The sequence below is a fragment of the Scyliorhinus torazame genome, chromosome 14, assembly GCF_047496885.1.
Source record: "Scyliorhinus torazame isolate Kashiwa2021f chromosome 14, sScyTor2.1, whole genome shotgun sequence".
NCBI classification, from domain to species: domain Eukaryota; kingdom Metazoa; phylum Chordata; class Chondrichthyes; order Carcharhiniformes; family Scyliorhinidae; genus Scyliorhinus; species Scyliorhinus torazame.
The window spans coordinates 221754990-221774063 of NC_092720.1; the positions used below are offsets into that span (position 1 = coordinate 221754990).

General features: G+C 45.1%; 1 protein-coding gene across 1 annotated transcript in view; it reads right to left on the reverse strand.

The window, feature by feature from the left end:
* The window catches only part of LOC140390551 (zinc-binding protein A33-like), a 29529-nt gene extending 14971 nt beyond the window's left edge, over positions 1-14558 (reverse strand). The window contains exon 1 of the mRNA XM_072475727.1: positions 14096-14558. Coding sequence (XP_072331828.1) covers positions 14096-14470 — 375 coding nt within the window. The 5' untranslated portion in view covers positions 14471-14558. The remainder of the gene's footprint in view (positions 1-14095) is intronic.
* Between the last annotated feature and the right edge of the window lie 4516 nt (positions 14559-19074).

Genomic DNA, 19074 nt, shown 5'->3' on the forward strand with positions numbered 1-19074 from the left:
TTGCTCAGGCAGTGGAGAAGCGGCGTGAGACCCGCCCTGCCTGGGGACCCCCCCCGTTGGTCAAAAACGCTGGGGTAGGGGACATACGGTATTGGTAGCCGTCCTACCCGGGGACTCCATCCAAATCTTACCCGTCGCGGCCCAAACACACCTCATTAGACCTTTTCCTTTCAAAAACAGGTTTATTTATTTAGGCAACCTTTGGATTGCCGCCAAATGCTATTTACATCCTAGAACATTTGGATGATAAACTTAGCACTGGTCCACCATTGGGAAGTGTGCCGTGTCCTAACATTTGTTTCGAAAAAAAATGGGGGAGAAGTCACATATTGTGACCAATTATAAGGGTTTAATTGGCCCCAAGAAGGATAGACACACTAACACACCGGATATTAAACCAAGGTAGTTACAGACACTATGCTTGTTTTACAGAACTCCAGAAGCTCCAGGACCGGAGAAAAACAGAGAACACAGAGAAAGAAAAGAAAGAGGACAACCATGAGGACTTCTTTCATCGTGCTCAACATCTTTTTGGACATTTGGTTGCGCGGGAACGCGGACCCCATTACTCCAAACCCCCCTGCCGTTAATGTTTCACTGCCCCGCAGTACCGAGGGCCCAGTCACCAGCCACGCTGCATTATCCTGGTGTGCCAAGTTCATAACTTGGTACTCCCTGTCGTACGTTATTGAGGCACTGTTAGCATTGGCCATACTCTGCTGTGCAGTACAGACTATGCGCCTCCGCAAGTGGAAAAGGAGAGCGTACCACGCTCGAACCCCGGTATATCGGATCCGATCCCCTATATTCAGTTATGACCAGACCCCAGACCCCCGCGACCTATGAAACCAGAATAATAAAACACGCACTTGCGTTTTTCCTGTCAATAAAAAGAAATGTATGATCCTGAGCTTGACTGCCAAGCCAGGAAAGAATAAATGGAATATTTTGATTGTTGTTGTATGTTTAGAGAGATAGGATTATGCAATGCTTGATGAGTGTTTTAGGTAAAATTAGAGGTTCCAAGTTTTTATTTTTTTAGATACATGCCCCTGCCTGACATAGCGCCCTCAAGAATTGTTTAGGTAAACGTTTGTGCAAAGCTAGGGTCAGAGTAGTGGCCATGTAGGAAGGGACCCCCCCCCCTCCCCTGGTCAGGGAACGGAAAGGACAAAATTTATGTGATCCTTCACGCTTCGCGTTAGGATCACAAGGAGGGTGTGTAGCCACCTAAAATGGCTGATTCCCTATTAATTTGGCCAAAACCCGATTTAAAATGGCTAACCGAAAAGGCTGATTGGAAAAGCAGCCAACAGGACACAAACGGACAGCTGCAGACAGAATAGAGTATTCAACTCTGGGGAAGTTGGCCCAGATCGATACTCAAGGCCATTAGCAGCACATCAACCCAGACATCTGCAGTTTAATCGGCTATCCCCGGGAACAATTGCAACATATTAGCAATTGAATGCTGGGCCAGACCTGTCGGCGCCTGCAGTGGCTGAAACAAAGACAGCTGAACGACCACCCCCCGATCGAGGAATCGCCCCGTTATTGGATATATCGAACCCAGTGATTGGGAACAAGTCCAATCACTTGGGGCTCAGGGTCAAGGGCCGCCCCGAGAGGCGGGATGCCCCGGGACCCTATAAAGTGAGGGGCCAAGTTCAGATCGCTCTCTCTCCCTTCTTCTCCTGCTCGAGACCTTCGCAAGAACATCAACCAGAAACTGTAAGTTTGACTCCAGCGATCGCTACCCGATAAAGATTCCCAGCCATTGACCTGTATCAGCCTTTTTGAATCCCGTGGGCCAGATCCGATTCGATAAGCCTTTCGTTTCCCTGACCTGGTGGGCCCTTCCTAAAGTTAAGTATTGGCCAGTAGTGGTAGGTTTCTATATAGATAGTAGGATTATTGTGTAAGCATTACTTGTAATACATAATAAATGACCGTTGATTTCAATCTTACTAAGTGGTGTGCTGACTTATTAATCATAACTTGAGCTTGAACCACGTGGCGGTATCAGAAAGATACCTGGCGACTCGTGAGCAAAGGTGACAGAATTAGAGCTAATAAAACTAAGGCTAATAAGAGCAACAGAGCCCCCGAGGGGGGAAGCGGTGATGAGGCGGTTCCTGGATAGGTTGGAGTTTCGAACGTGGAGGAGGGTCGGGTGCAGGGCCTGGAGGCCCCGATTGGGTTGCGTGAGGTGATGGATGGCATGGGGGCGATGCAGACAGGGAAGGCCCTGGGTATTGAATATGATAAAGACTGAGGTGTTCCCGATCAATACCAGAGGGCAGGAAACGAGGTTGGGGAGCTGCCGTTCGGTGGGGACGAGCTTTAGATACCTCAGTATCCAGGTGGTCCGAGCTGGCCTCAGCTGCATATACTGAATTTGGCTCGATTGGTGGAGTGGATGAAGGGGGATTTTAGGAGGTGGGATGTTTTGCCATTGTCGTTGGCAGGACGGGTGCAGACAGTTAAAATGACCCTGCTGCCTAGGTGTGTGCTCGTTTTCCATAAACTTCCCATCTTTGTCCCTAAGTCGTTTTTCAGGAAAGGTAACGGATTGATCTCAGAGTTTGTTTGGGTGGGGAAGGCCCCGCGCGTACGGCGGGATTTTCTGGATCGGGTGAGGGGGAGGGGTGACTGCCGTTTCCCAATTTAATTAATTATTATTGGGCTGCGAACATTGGGATGGTGAGGAAATGGGCTGTGGAGGAGAGGTCGGTTAGGGGACGGGTGGAGACGGCATCGTGTAGGGCGACGTGTTTGAGGGCTTTGTTGTTGGCGCCTCTGACGTTCTCGCCGGCCAGGTATTCCATTAGTCCAGTGGTGGTGTCGGCTCTGAGGGTGTGGGGGCGATGAAGGCAGCACTCGGGGTTGGAGGGCATGTCATTGTGGGCACCTATTTGTGATAACCATAGGTTTGTGCCAGCGAGACTGGATGTGAGGTTCCAGGGTGTGGTGGCAGGCGAGGATGGAATATGTCGGGGACCTGTTTATTTGGGGAAAATTTGCGGGGCTGGAGGAGTTGGAGGAATTGTTTGAGTTGCCTAAGAGTCAAGACTTAGGTTCCTGCAGGTTTGGGATTTTGTGAGGAGAGAGGTGCCGTCTTTCCCGGGGTTGCTGCCTCCGGTGCTGCAAGATAAACCTCTGTCGGGGGCTGAAATAGGGGAGGGGAAGGTTTCGGGTATTTACAAGGAACTGATGGAGTGGGAGGGTGCCTGGGTGGAGGATGGTAAATGCAAGTGAGAGGAGGAGTTGGGAGAGGAGCTGGGGGCTGGGACATGGGCTGAGTTTTGCAGAGGGTGAATGCGACCTCGTTGTCTGCAAAGTTAAGCCTCACCCAGTTTAAAGTGGTGCACAGGGCCCACATGATGGTGGCGAGGATGAGCAGGTTTTCAGAGGGGGTGGAGGATAGGTGTGGGCGGTGGGTGCAAGGGGGGGGCGTGGGCCGCGAACCATGTCCACATATTCTGGGTATGTCCAAGATTGAGGGGGCTCTGACAGGCGTTCTCGAATGTGATGCTGAGGTTCTGGGGGTGAGGGTGGCCCCGAGTCCGGAGGTGGCAATATTTGGGCTGTCAGGAGATCCGGGAGTGCAGGGGGGGCGAAGAGAGGCCGGTGTATTGGCCTTTGCCTCCCTGATAGCCCGGAGATGGATTTTGTTCTGTTGGAGGGACCCGGAGCCACCAAAGGCAGGGGTGTGGGTGAGCGACTCAAGGAAACTATAATTTAATGATCTTAACCTGTCGAACTACGCCAGGTTTGGGGGAAGCTTAGTTGATGAATCAAGTCCTGGCGCAATACGACAAGTTGTAAGATTTGTAATATTTGTAGACTGTGTTAAGTTGTTTGATTCCTTGTATTATTCGACTGTGTAAAGTTGAAGGAATTTATATCATCTCTGCTATTCGGTTATCAGTAGCACTTTGCGAATACTGGAACTCAGCAGAAATTTGCAGTATAAACTCCTCAGGTGCCAAAAAGAATTGTTTTATTTGTAGTCGCTTGATTACAATTTGAAAGTCATTTAAAAGGCAATTCGTAGACAATTCGAAGCTTTCAGAGAATTACAGACATTATCTTTCTTTGCTTAGGCAGACAGCTCGAAAGTAACTTTTTAAAGGTCAAAGTCTGGCAATGAAACATGAAGAGAGAGAGAAAGCTAATCTTCAGCTAAACTCAAACTCAAAGTCAAAAGTGGACTAACATCACTGACACAGACTGTTAGACTGACAACCCCCAAAAGACATAAACTAAAATGGAGACTAGAATCAAAGGCAAAAACTGACTAAACTAACAGAAAGACAAAACTTAAGCACAACACACCTTCAAAGACAATAAAAACACAGACAACACACGAAAAACTAAACACTAAAACAAAACTTACAAAGACAATACTCACAAAGACAACAAAACCCCAACCTAACCTAACCTAAAATGGCCGGGAGAAACTTTTTAGTTATACACTTTCATATCTGTCTTAAGTCGTCTAATTACACCCCAATATAATCCTAATTGGTTTGGGTTAGACTCAAACACATTTGATTTGATGGCAAGCCGTCCATCTTCAATGTGCAACATCAGCTTTTCTGACCCAGCTGTTATCTGCATTGTGAACAATGTTGCTGTGTATCCAGTCCCTGTCCTTGACAATTAGCACAAGACAGTGTCAAATTATCTTGCAACTGTGCTTTTTTTAATGTCACACTGTTTTTTTGAAAATATGCATTTGCTAGAACAATGGACTTCAGTAAAAGTGAATTATGCTGTATAAATGGGTATTAAAAACTGGGGCTCAACATTTATGCTTAAACAACTATCTTTTACCTATACTAGTTGTATTTGAAATACTTGGCTTCTACAGTCGGCCCTTTGATAAATCGAAAAATTGAGATATATCAGGAAAGATTAAAATACATCATTAATGCGATAGGATAGGTAAAAGCGCAAAGAATCATTGCAGTTTTAAACAATAAAATGGAATTAACATTGCAACAGGCATTTCAAAATAATTATTATAATTAATAAATTAATCAAATTTGATCACATTGGTAATTAATAATAACTTCATGTAAAATTATTATACAATAAAAGTTGAACATATGATCTAGTAATAAATGGTAAAATTATTATCAAAATTGATGTCAAGTCTTTGACATCTTCTGGATAATACACAAAAGCTTGTTGAAAGGGTTAATTTTCTTACAGAGACAAAAAGAGGCGTATAGCTTGGAATGATGCCATTCGCATCTTTAAACTTTTTTTTGTCACTCAAATGGACTGGGAGTAAAAGTTGGATTGCTGCCAAATTCCCGTTATCAAATTTCTTTGAACGATATGTTCTTTTGACTTTTAATCAAAGATTGTTGGGTTTTTTTTTAAACCAGCTTCCACATTGTTTGAAGTTTTAATTTCCAGGCTAATTTTAAACATTTATTTTAAAATATCAAATACAATAACTTATTAAATATATAACTGAACCAATCTTGTGCTGTATCTTGATTTTCTGTAGATGAATTTGCCGATTCTGTTAAAGGAAACACAGCTAACAAGATATGTTAATTTCTTTAAATTAAGAAAGCAACGTTCAGAATGACAGTTTTCTTAAGTTGACAGTTCTTGGCAACTTTTTAGCGATACATTGAGGGTTCTTTAGCTGCTTTGATGGCAGCCGTTCTCTTCTGCGTAAGTTCCCTTTTTCGTTTGGAAATTTTCTGTCCCAAGTAAACATCTTTCTGGGCAATTTGTGCTTTGTGAAAGCTAGCTTTGCGACTGTTAGTACTGAGGTGGTTCAAGACCATCCGTAAATCTTTGTCATGATCATCTTTATTGATAGAGGTTATCAGAACATCATCTTCATATTGGATAATGGTGGAAGGCCGAACAGGCAGTTGCCTGAGATGATTCTGTAAAGCCATGTGGTAAACAGTTGGGCTATTATGATACTGTTGTTGATTAACTGTAAAAGCAAACCATGGTTGTAGTTGCTTAGCCAGTGTTGCTGACCAGAAGCCAAACTGGGTGTGTCTTGTTGGTACGTGTTACATGGTTGACCATGAGGTGGAAATGTATTGTAGTGAACATTGTCTACTTCATTATCATCTCTCGAATCCATCCGTTGTTTTTGATAGCATTTTGCCATCCAGTGTCCTACTCTACCACAGGAAAGACATTGTGGTATTTTCTTACGTGATTTTAATGGAGCAAGGGTACAAAGAACAACAAAGAACAAAGAAATGTACAGCACAGGAACAGGCCCTTCGGCCCTCCAAGCCCGTGCCGACCATACTGCCCGACTAAACTACAATCTTCTACACTTCCTGGGTCCGTATCCTTCTATTCCCATCCTATTCATATATTTGTCAAGATGCCCCTTAAATGTCCCTATCGTCCCTGCCTCCACTACCTCCTCCGGTAGTGAGTTCCAGGCACCCACTACCCTCTGCGTAAAAAACTTGCCTCGTACATCTACTCTAAACTTTGCCCCTCTCACCTTAAACCTATGCCCCCTAGTAATTGACCCCTCTACCCTGGGGAAAAGCCTCTGACTATCCACTCTGTCTATGCCCCTCATAATTTTGTATACCTCTATCAGGTCGCCCCTCAACCTCCTTCGTTCCAGTGAGAACAAACCGAGTTTATTCAATCGCTCCTCATAGCTTATGCCCTCCATACCAGGCAACATTCTGGTAAATCTCTTCTGCACCCTCTCTAAAGCCTCCACATCCTTCTGGTAGTGTGGCGACCAGAATTGAACACTATACTCCAAGTGTGGCCTAACTAAGGTTCTATACAGCTGCAACATGACTTGCCAATTCTTATACTCAATGCCCCGGCCAATGAAGGCAAGCATGCCGTATGCCTTCTTGACTACCTTCTCCACCTGTGTAGCCCCTTTCAGTGATCTGTGGACCTGTACTCCTAGATCTCTTTGACTTTCAATACTCTTGAGGGTTCTACCATTCACTGTATATTCCCTACCTGCATTAGCCCTTCCAAAATGCATTACCTCACATTTGTCCAGGTTAAACTCCATCTGCCATCTCTCCGCCCAAGTCTCCAGACAATCTAAATCCTGCTGTATCCTCAGACAGTCCTCATCGCTATCCGCAATTCCACCAACCTTTGTGTCGTCTGCAAACTTACTAATCAGACCAGTTACATTTTCCTCCAAATCATTTATATATACTACAAAGAGCAAAGGTCCCAGCACTGATCCCTGTGGAACACCACTGGTCACAGCCCTCCAATTAGAAAAGCATCCCTCCATTGCTACCCTCTGCCTTCTATGGCCTAGCCAGTTCTGTATCCACCTTGCCAGTTCACCCCTGATCCCGTGTGACTTCACCTTTTGTACTAGTCTACCATGAGGGACCTTGTCAAAGGCCTTACTGAAGTCCATATAGACAACATCTACTGCCCTACCTGCATCAATCATCTTAGTGACCTCCTCGAAAAACTCTATCAAGTTAGTGAGACACGACCTCCCCTTCACAAAACCGTGCTGCCTCTCACTAATACGTCCATTTGCTTCCAAATGGGAGTAGATCCTGTCTCGAAGAATTCTCTCCAGTAATTTCCCTACCACTGAAGTAAGGCTCACCGGCCTGTAGTTCCCGGGATTATCCCTGCCACCCTTCTTAAACAGAGGAACAACATTGGCTATTCTCCAGTCCTCCGGGACATCCCCTGAAGACAGCGAGGATCCAAAGATTTCTGTCAAGGCCTCAGCAATTTCCTCTCCAGCCTCCTTCAGTATTCTGGGGTAGATCCCATCCGGCCCTGGGGACTTATCTACCTTAATATTTTTTAAGACACCCAACACCTCGTCTTTTTGGATCACAATGTGACCCAGGCTATCTACACCCCCTTCTCCAGACTCAACATCTACCAATTCCTTCTCTTTGGTGAATACTGATGCAAAGTATTCATTTAGTACCTCGCCCATTTCCTCTGGCTCCACACATAGATTCCCTTGCCTATCCTTCAGTGGGCCAACCCTTTCCCTGGCTACCCTCTTACTTTTTATGTAAGTGTAAAAAGCCTTGGGATTTTCCTTAACCCTATTTGCCAATGCCTTTTCATGACCCCTTCTAGCCCTCCTGACTCCTTGCTTAAGTTCCTTCCTACTTTCCTTATATGCCACACAGGCTTCGTCTGTTCCCAGCCTTTTAGCCCTGACAAATGCCTCCTTTTTCTTTTTGACGAGGCCTACAATATCACTCGTCATCCAAGGTTCCCGAAAATTGCCGTATTTATCTTTCTTCCTCACAGGAACATGCCTGTCCTGTATTCCTTTCAACTGACACTTGAAAGCCTCCCACATGTCAGATGTTGATTTGCCCTCAAACATCCGCCCCCAATCTATGTTCTTCAGTTCCCGCCTAATATTGTTATAATTAGCCTTCCCCCAATTTAGCACATTCATCCTCGGACCACTCTTATCCTTGTCCACCAGTACTTTAAAACTTACTGAATTGTGGTCACTGTTACCGAAATGCTCCCCTACTGAAACATCTACCACCTGGCCGGGCTCATTCCCCAATACCAGGTCCAGTACCGCCCCTTCCCTAGTTGGACTGTTTACATATTGTTTTAAGAAGCCCTCCTGGATGCTCCTTACAAACTCTGCCCCGTCTAAGCCCCTGGCACTAAGTGAGTCCCAGTCAATATTGGGGAATGTTTGTTCTAGCGCTGGTGGTGAAATTGTAGTTACTGCTGATATTCCTGCAGGTGCTGCAACAGCCGCCGCTGGAGCAGCAGGTAACATGGGCTGGATTTGAGCAATAGGCTGCATTTGAGCAGCTGCAGTGTTAAAAGTTGCCTGATTGTGCAAACCGCGATCTATCTGAATGCATCGGTCAACTATGTCTCGGTATGTGCCAACTGTGGCCCAAGCTGGTAAAACCAAATTCAAGGCAGCAGAAACTCCAGGTTTAACACCGGCTATAAAAGCCGTTTTTAATGGACTTAAAGTGCTTGCATCCCATGTGTCATTTTCCTGGTCGAGTGTCATCCCTGAATATTCCATCCAAGTACGTAAAAATCTTTCCTCAAAATCCTGAATATCTTCATTCTTTTTTCGAAAGCAAGCTGTGATCTTAGACCAATTGGTCCTCGGGGGGCGAAATTGTAATAGCCAATTCTTGATTGTTAGCCAACCAGCTTCTAAATTTTGCAAATCGTCTCCAAGGGCAACTTGTACTTCATTTCTAAGGGTTGAACTTATACGAGTACCTAGCATGATAGTCAGAATTTGTACTCCATCAAATGGGTGGAGACTGTAAATGGCTTGTAATCTGTGAATTCCATCCCATGTGATCTTACCACCCTTTTTAGGGTGTGGAAGACCCTTGGACCATTCGTCAATTTTAGAAGGATCAATTTGTTCATGAACCCATTGGTGGTCAAATATGTTTCTAGTGATAGTTTCACCATCTTCTTCTATTTTTTTGCTTCCAACTCTAACCTGTTTGCGTTTTAAAGGGGCTAGTCGAATTGCTTTAGTATTTTGTATTGTAGGAACACTATCTTCGTCTGATTCATCCGACAGAGAAAATGATTTATTTTTAACAATTGATCTCGGCTGTGCAATTGCCGATTGTGCCACTAGGTGGGTGGCTTGGACTGCTTTCTGAGTTTGTTCAATCTTTTGTACAGAAAGCATGTTTGTCAAAGATTTACAATGTTCAGTCACGCTGGTTATATTTCTTTCTAAAACACATCTTTCTTTCACTAACTTGCAATTTTCAAGTTCAATTCGCTCAGTTTTTAATTGCAATTGTCGGTATTTTGACTCCACTTCAAAGACTTGATTTTGGAATTCTGTTATTTGAAAAGATAACTGCTGGAGTTCAGAGGTTTTGTTTTGCAAATCTGTTTTAATTTCATCATGATGCTCAAGTTTGGATTTTGCAACTCGTAAATCTGTTTTAATTTCATCATAATGCTCAAGTTTGGATTTTGCAACTTGCAAACCTGTTTTAATTTCATCAGAATGCTCAAGTTTGGATTTTGCATCTTGCAGTTCTATTTCAAGTTTGGATTTTGCATCTTGCAATTCTGTTTTAATTTCATCATAATGCTCAAGTTTGGATTTTGCAACTTGCAAATCTATTTTAATTTCATCATAATGCTCAAGTTTGGACTTTGCAGCTTGCAATTCTGTTTTAATTTCATCATAATGCTCAAGTTTGGATTTTGCAACTTGCAAACCTGTTTTAATTTCATCAGAATGCTCAAGTTTGGCTTTTGCATCTTGCAAATCTGTTTCAAGTTTGGATTTTGCATCTTGCAATTCTTCAACTGTAATTAATTGCCTTTTAGTAGACCTATACTCATCATCACTTCGTTCAGTATTTAATTGCAGCTGTTGGTATTTTGACTCCATTTTAAAAACTTGATTTTGGAATTCTGACTCCACTTTAAAAACTTGATTTTGAAATTCTGCGATTTGAGCATTTAACTGCTGGAGTTCAGAGGTTTTATTTTGCAAATCTGTTCTAATTTCATCATAATGCTCAAGTTTGGATTTTGCATCTTGCAAATCTTCAAGAACTGCACTTAGTTGGTCTTTAGTGGACTGAAGCTGATGATCACTTTTATTTTTAACAATGATCTCTTGCTGACTGTGTATCTGTCCCGTAATTACCAGGGACCATTTTACACGTTCTGCACCGTGTAATCGTGTGCATTTTCCCCATGCTCTCTTGATATTATTGAAGGACCACTGTCCTCTGGGGATATCATACTTTGATTCAATTTTCTTTGAGGTTTCACATAGGTTAAAATGTCTACGAGTGAAAGATCTACAATCCCCCAACATATCTTCAACAGAAACATCTGGTATTCCAGCACCCCCCTTGGATGTAGTGGGGAGTAATTTTCTGTCTGCTAAAGGCTCTGAATATACACTTTGATTAGGATCAGCCATAACTTTTCTTGATCGCTGACTGACGTTTTTTTATTTTAGTTACTGCAGTGACTCATCTTCCAGTCACGTCTGATAGTCTGACCGACCGACTGGCACTTGATTTATTTAACACAGTCTATAAAAAATGTTCTTTTCAAGGGTCGAAGTACTGATTGATGCGGCTTTAAGACTTTTAATGGGGGAAAAAGATATTTCTTACCCCAGTCTAGCCGTGGGTTCCGGCTGTCTTCTGGGCCTCCTCCGATTATCTCCGAAGCTTCCCGAAGGTTCCCGACCTCCTCCGATTATCTTCGAAGCTTTCCGTCGTCACCTGGGCCTCCGAAGGTCGTCCTCAGTACTCCCCCCCCGACTGCCTGACTACGCCAATTATAGGAAACTATAATTTATAGGATCTTAACCTGTCGAACTACGCCAAGTTTGGGGGAAACTTAGTTGATGAATCAAGTCCTGGCGCAATACGACAAGTTGTAAGATTTGTACTATTTGTAGACTGTGTTAAGTTGTTTGATTCCTTGTATTATTCGACTGTGTAAAGTTGAAGGAATTTATATAATCTCTGCTATTCGGTTATCAGTAGCATTTGCGAATACTGGAACTCAGCAGAAATTTGCAGTATAAACTCCTCAGGTGCCAAAAAGAATTGTTTTATTTGTAGTCGCTTGATTACAATTTGAAAGTCATTTAAAAGGCAATTCGTAGACAATTCGAAGCTTTCAGAGAATTACAGACATTATCTTTCTTTGCTTAGGCAGACAGCTCGAAAGTAACTTTTTAAAGGTCAAAGTCTGGCAATGAAACATGAAGAGAGAGAGAAAGCTAATCTTCAGCTAAACTCAAACTCAAAGTCAAAAGTGGACTAACATCACTGACACAGACTGTTAGACTGACAACCCCCAAAAGACATAAACTAAAATGGAGACTAGAATCAAAGGCAAAAACTGACTAAACTAACAGAAAGACAAAACTTAAGCACAACACACCTTCAAAGACAATAAAAACACAGACAACACACGAAAAACTAAACACTAAAACAAAACTTACAAAGACAATACTCACAAAGACAACAAAACCCCAACCTAACCTAACCTAAAATGGCCGGGAGAAACTTTTTAGTTATACACTTTCATATCTGTCTTAAGTCGTCTAATTACACCCCAATATAATCCTAATTGGTTTGGGTTAGACTCAAACACATTTGATTTGATGGCAAGCCGTCCATCTTCAATGTGCAACATCAGCTTTTCTGACCCAGCTGTTATCTGCATTGTGAACAATGTTGCTGTGTATCCAGTCCCTGTCCTTGACAATTAGCACAAGACAGTGTCAAATTATCTTGCAACTGTGCTTTTTTTAATGTCACACTGTTTTTTTGAAAATATGCATTTGCCAGAACAATGGACTTCAGTAAAAGTGAATTATGCTGTATAAATGGGTATTAAAAACTGGGGCTCAACATTTATGCTTAAACAGCTATCTTTTACCTATACTAGTTGTATTTGAAATACTTGGCTTCTACAGCGACCTTTCAGAATTCCTGCGGCTGGAGAAAGTCAGGTTCAATCTGCGGGGGTCGTGAGATGGAAACGGTTCATCGATTTCTTCAAGGAGGATTGAGTGGTCAGCGATGCTGGGGAGGGCTTTCGGGGGAGGGGTAAGGGGGGTTAAAAGGGGGGAAGGCGGGACATGGTGGGGGGTCGGTGTCGGAGTGGCTGGAGGGTTGGGGTTGTTGACTGGGTTGTGATGGTCGTTTGTTGCTCTGCGGTTGTCCTTTTGATATTTTGTATGTTTATACTTTGTTGGAAAGCCTTGAATAAAAATATTTGAAAAAAAGCCAAACGGTATTCACCGCACTCGAACAGCCCCTTACCCCAAGGCCTCAAACGGATTGGCAGAGAGAACAGTTCAGATGTTCAAGTCAGCAATGAAGAAACAATCCCACAGACCAGGACGCCTCAAGTTGTCCAACTTCCTTCTCTTGTATAACACCACCCCCGATGCCAGTCCTGGAGTCACACTGGCGGAGCTACTGATAGGTCGTCGCCTCCAGACTCGATTAGATTTTGTTTTGCCCAATTTGTCAGGGAGGGTGGATGCTGGGCCGGCCTCCCGAAACAAGCAGCAACGTTATATAAAAGGAGACGGGTCATTTAAAGTTGGCGACCTGGTCTTCGTAAGAAACTTTGCTTCAGGTTCACTGTGGTTACCCAGCGGGATTGTGGTAAAGTCTGACAGGACCGACGGGTGTGGAAGCAGATAGACCATGTCACGAGAGAGAGGCCACAACCCCAGTGGCTGAGCAGGTGGAACCAGCAGCATCGCCAGTGTCCCCACAGTGGAACCAGAACCGAGGGAACTGGGGAGTTCCACAAAGGCCCCGCCAAATACCCCTGGAGGTGCTGGAGGGGGGGGGGGGGGGGCACCCCCGAAGGAATGGTCGAATCCTCGAGGCGAACACCTGCTGTTGACAACAAAACTGCCTCATTGGTGGAGGAGCTTGTTGGGGGCTGAGGCGGTCCATTAGGCCTAAGAAGTACCCTGACAGATTAACCCTAAGAAAGACTGCTGTGGACTCCCTCCTTTTTTGTCTTAGCCTTTTCTTGTACATATTTAACTGTACATGGCCCATGTTGTAATGATGTTGCTGAGGGACCTCAGGGGGAGGGATGTGGTAGTACGGCCTCTTTCAGGAACGATCCTCACAATCCACGTGACCAGCTCGGGGTCTATCGTGCGAGAGCGGGCGAACCCCGACCAATGGGGGAAAAGCGCGAGGCCCTGGGAACGGGGGACTGGGCAGTGTGAACCCAGGAGTCGTAGAGTAAAGTCCTATTTCAGAGACCTGTGTGCCTGTGTATAGTTAACCTTCACCTTGTTATCAATAAACCCCTTCTGGTTAAACAAGAAGCCTCCGCAGCCCTGATAAATATAAGTTGTTGATTAACTTCTATTAAAGTGGTGTTCAGACTAAAGTGAAATTCCTTCACTTTCTGTTCCTGGTTTCTGAAGCAGTGACACAAATAACAGTTCATCTAAAGACCGAGTAATTAAATAATAAACATTGAGAGACACTCAAACCCAAATCTATGAATGTTCCCTGTTCAGGATTCCGGTATCTGTTTCTGTATTTTGTTTCAAACAAGATCTCCTCACCTTAAACTCCTCAGCAGCTTCTTCCACTGGCAGGAACTCGTGGTTTTGATGATTTTTTGAACTCTGACAAACTAGACAGATGGGCTGATTGTCAGTTTTACAAAATAATTTCAGCTTCTCCTTGTGACGGCTGCATTCCTGCTGAATTTTATCACCTTTATCACTTTTTACAAATGTGCTCACAATGTTGGAGAGGGTGCGGTTTGGTCTCAGGTCTCTGGATGAATTCTCCTTTCTACAGATGGGACAGGAGGTGGTGTCAGCTTTCTCCCAGTACTGGGTTATACAGGATCGACAGAAGCTGTGATCACAGTCGAGTAAGACAGGATCTTTATACACATCATGGCAAACAGCACAGGAAAGATCATCTTCCATCTCGAAGGGCTAGTCACCTTGTTCTGTGCTCCAAGTAAAATGGTGATCAGAGTTCAGTGAAAACCTTTCAGTTTCATTTCCTGATTCCAGCAGCAACTTTATAAACCACAGCCCAGAAAGGGACGGAGCAAATAAGTAATATAAATAGACTGCAGATAAACAGTTTTGTTCATTGATATTGTTCAGTGAGTCACCACCCTGACAGGCCTGACTCTGTCTCTGATCCTGTAAAAAGGTAGATGTGATTTTACATTATTCGAATACAGAACAAACAGAACAGTGCATCTGGACAGAGTTAATTTTGACTGTTGTCACAGGAAGGAGTGAGTGTTAATTATTGCACAGTCAACAAGACAACAGATTCCTTTCACTATTAAAAAAATGTTCACAGTTTAAAAACAAAGACAATGGGTGTTGGATTGGGAAGTGAAGAGGTCACTTTCTAGGTGTTGTGTGGAGGTCACTTTCTAGGTGTTGCGTAGAGGTCACTTTCTAGGTGTGTGGGGGTCACTTTCTAGGTGTGTGGGGGTCACATTCTAGGTGTTGTGTAGAGGTCACTTTCTAGGTGTGTAGAGGTCACTTTCTAGGTGTTGTGTAGAGGTCACTTTCTAGGTGTGTGGGGGTCACTTTCTAGGTGTGTGGGGGTCACTTTCTAGGTGTTGTGTAGAGGTCACTTTCTAGGTGTGTAGAGGTCACTTTCTAGGTGATGTGTGGAGGTCACTTTCTTGGTGTGTAGAGGTCACTTTCTAGGTGTTGTGTAGAGGTCACATTCTAGGTGTGTAGAGGTCACTTTCTAGGTGTGTAGAGGTCACTTTCTCGGTGTGTGGGGTCACTTTCTAGGTGTTGTGTAGAGGTCACTTTCTAGGTGTGTGGGGGTAACTTTCTAGGTGTTGTGTAGAGGTCACTTTCTAGGTGTGTGGGGTCACTTTCTAGGTGTGTGGGGGTCACTTTCTAGGTGTTGTGTCGAGGTCACTTTCTAGGTGTTGTGTGGGGGTCACTTTCGAGGTGTTGTGTGGGGGTCACTTTCTAGGTGTTGTTTGGGGGTCACTTTCTAGGTGTTGTGTGGGGGTCACTTTCTAGGTGTTGTGTGGGGGTCACTTTCTAGGTGTGTGGAGGTCACTTTCTAGGTGTTGTGTTGAGGTCACTTTCTAGGTGTGTGTAGATGTCACTTTCTCGGTGTTGTGTGGGGGTCACTTTCTAGGTGTTGTGTGGGGGTCACTTTCTAGGTGTTGTTTGGGCGTCACTTTCTAGGTGTTGTGTAGATGTCACTTTCTAGGTGTGTGGGGGTCACTTTCTAGGTGTGTGGGGGCCACTTTCTAGGTGTTGTTTGGGGGTCACTTTCTAGGTGTTGTGTGAGGGTCACTTTCTAGATGTTGTATAGAGGTCACTTTCTAGGTTTTGTGTAGAGGTCACTTACTAGGTGTTGTGTGGGGGTCACTTTCTAGGTGCTGTGTGGAGGTCAATTTCTAGGTGTTGTGTTGTCACTTTCTGGGTGTCGTGTGGTGGTCACTTTCTAGATGTTGTGTAGAGGTCACGTTCTAGGCGTTGTGTAGGGGTCACTTTCTAGATGTTGTGTAGAGGTCACTTTCTAGGTGTTGTGTTGTGGTCACTTTCTGGGTGTCGTGTGGAGGTCACTTTCTAGGTGTTGTTTGGGGGTCACTTTCTAGGTGTTGTGTAGAGGTCACTTTCTAGGTGTTGTTTGGGGGTCACTTACTCGGTGTTGTTTGGGGGTCACTTTCTAGGTGTTGTGTAGAGGTCACTTTCTAGGTGTTGTGTGGGGGTCACTTTCTAGGTGTTGTGTGAGGGTCAATTTCTAGATGTTGTATAGAGGTCACTTTCTCGGTGTGTGGAAGTCACATTCTAGGTGTTGTGTAGGGGTCACTTTCTAGGTGTTGTGTGGAGGTCAATTTCTAGGTGTTGTGTTGTCACTTTCTGGGTGTTGTGTGGTGGTGACTTTCTAGGTGTTGTGTAGAGGTCACTTTCTAGGTGTTGTGTGGGGGTCACTTTCTAGGCGTTGTGTAGAGGTCACTTTCTAGGTGTTGTGTAGAGGTCACTTTCTAGGTGTTGTGTGGAGGTCACTTTCTAGGCATTGTTTGGGGGTCACTTTCTAGGTGTTGTGTGGGGGTCACTTACTCGGTGTTGTGTAGAGGTCACTTTCTAGGTGTTGTGTGGAGGTCACTTTCTAGGCATTGTTTGGGGGTCACTTTCTAGGTGTTGTGTGGAGGTCACTTTCTAGGTGTTGTTTGGGGGCCACTTTCTAGGTGTTGTGTTGAGGTCACTTTCTAGGTGTGTGGGGGTCACTTTCTAGGTGTTGTGTGGGGGTCACTTTCTAGGTGTTGTGTGGGGGTCACTTTCTAGGTGTTGTGTGGAGGTCACTTTCTAGGTGTTGCGTGGAGGTCACTTTCTAGGTGTTGTGTGGGGGTCACTTTCTAGGTGTTGTGTGGAGGTCACTTTCTAGTTGTTGTGTGGGGATCACTTTCTAGGTGTTGTGTGGGGGTCACTTGCTAGGTGTTGTGTACGGGTCACTTTCTAGGTGTTGTGTGGGGGTCACTTGCTAGGTGTTGTGTACGGGTCACTTTCTAGGTGTTGTGTGGGCGTCACTTTCTAGGTGTTGTGTGGGGGTCACTTTCTAGGTGTTGTGTGGGGGTCACTTTCTAGGTATTGTGTGGGGGTCACTTTCTAGGTGTTGTGTGGGGGTCACTTTCTAGGTGTTGTGTGGAGGTCACTTTCTAGGTGTTGTGTGGAGGTCACTTTCTAGGTGTTGTGTGGGGGTCACTTTCTAGGTGTGTGGAGGTCACTTTCTAGGTGTTGTGTGGGGGTCACTTTCTCGGCGTTGTGTGGGGGTCACTTTCGAGGTGTTGCGTTGTCTCTGACTCTCTCGGTCGGCCGAAGCTCCTCGCCTCATGGGTCCGCCGGTTCGTCTGCTCGTTGCTCGTGGCCCTTTCCGCCACTTCTGTCATCTCGTCAGCCTCCTGAGCTCCCCTTCGCTGGCATTTTTCCCCATTGTTCCTTTTCTTTCCCTGGGATTGTTTTATTGTTGATTTTTCAGGCATAATTCGGCTAATAGTGTCTTCTGTGGTTGTGGTTGGGAGGGGAGCCACCTGATGTGCGTCCGCTCAGCACATCACCGTCACCGGATGTCCCACCTCTCATTCTTCTAAACTCCAATGTGTATAGGTCCATCTGCTCAACCTGTCCACGTGAGAAATCCCAGAAATCAGCCGAGTGAACCTTTTCCCTGCTTCCAATCCAGCTATATTCCCTCCTTAAGTCAGCAATTAGCGAGCAGGAACCAAAGGTAGCAGTAACCGCTGGATTGCTCTCAATCTCATGAGCACGGAAATAAGAGTACAGTGTTAATTAATGTGTGGCTGGAGAGAGAGAGCAGGAAGGAGGGCTTTACATTCCTGGCACACTGGGACCAGCTGTGTACAGACTGGGCGAGCCGTATCAGAACAGAACCGGGTTCAATTTCTTTGCAAGTTGATTTGCTGGTGTTACTGCGGAGAAAATAAACTAACTTGGCAGCTGTGTGGGAATTCGGAGGCAATAAGAGAGAAGAACACCAAGATGAGAGAGTGTGGGGCGAGACACACGGCACTGCAGTAGGAAATAAGAGAGGGGCAGAGAACGAGGGAGGGTTCCAAAGGCCACAGGGCGGGCATCCTCTGGTTGGGCTGAGCTCTGCTGACCCCCTGCTTCCTCTGCCAACACCTGGCGGGCTCCTGATTGAGCTTGGTCCTTGAGGAAACAGCTGGGTTATGAAGGGTGTCCTGAAAGATGGCCTGGATGGACCCCAGATGACGAGAGGCCTTCTGAGTATTTGAAGGACACATGAACAGTCAGCAGTGTGAGCAGCCAGGAGCCTGCAAGTAGCAACTAAGGGGTTTTGATGTCCCTTCAATTCACCGAGAGGCAGAGAGAGCGAGTGAACATTAGGCTTTATTAATCATGAACTTGCCGAGCCAGAGTCGGTTGTACAGATGAGTGGCAATTGCACTGAGAGCTTCTAGGGGCTGGAAAGGGCTGGTCCGGGGGGGGGAGTGGAACATAGAGTCTCGTTATACGCGGATGATCTGCTGTTATATGTATCGGATCCAATGGTGGGGATAGACGGAATTATAGACGGGAGGTGAGTTTTTGATTTAAAAACACTTACCTAACAGGAGCAGTCCTCAGAATTTCGGCGGGAGCAGAGTGCAGGGGCCTGTCGGGAGGTGAGTTTTTGATTTATAAACACTTACCTTACAGGAGCAGTCCTCAGAATTTTGGCGGGAGCAGAGTGCAGGGGCCTGTCGGGAGGTGAGTTTTTGATTTAAAAACACTTACCTGACAGGAGCAGTCCTCAGAATTTCGGCGGGAGCAGAGTTCAGGGGCCTGTCGGGAGGTGAGTTTTTGATTTAAAAACACTTACCTTACAGGAGCAGTCCTCAGAATGTCGGCGGGAGCAGAGTGCAGGGGCCTGTCGGGAGGTGAGTTTTTGATTTAAAAACACTTACCTGGTCCCGATTCTGTTCTTTTCTGTGTTATTTATTATTTTTTTAATATAAGGCAGGAACCGGAAGTTCGACCCGCGGACTTCTGGGACGGTTCCCATCCCCCCA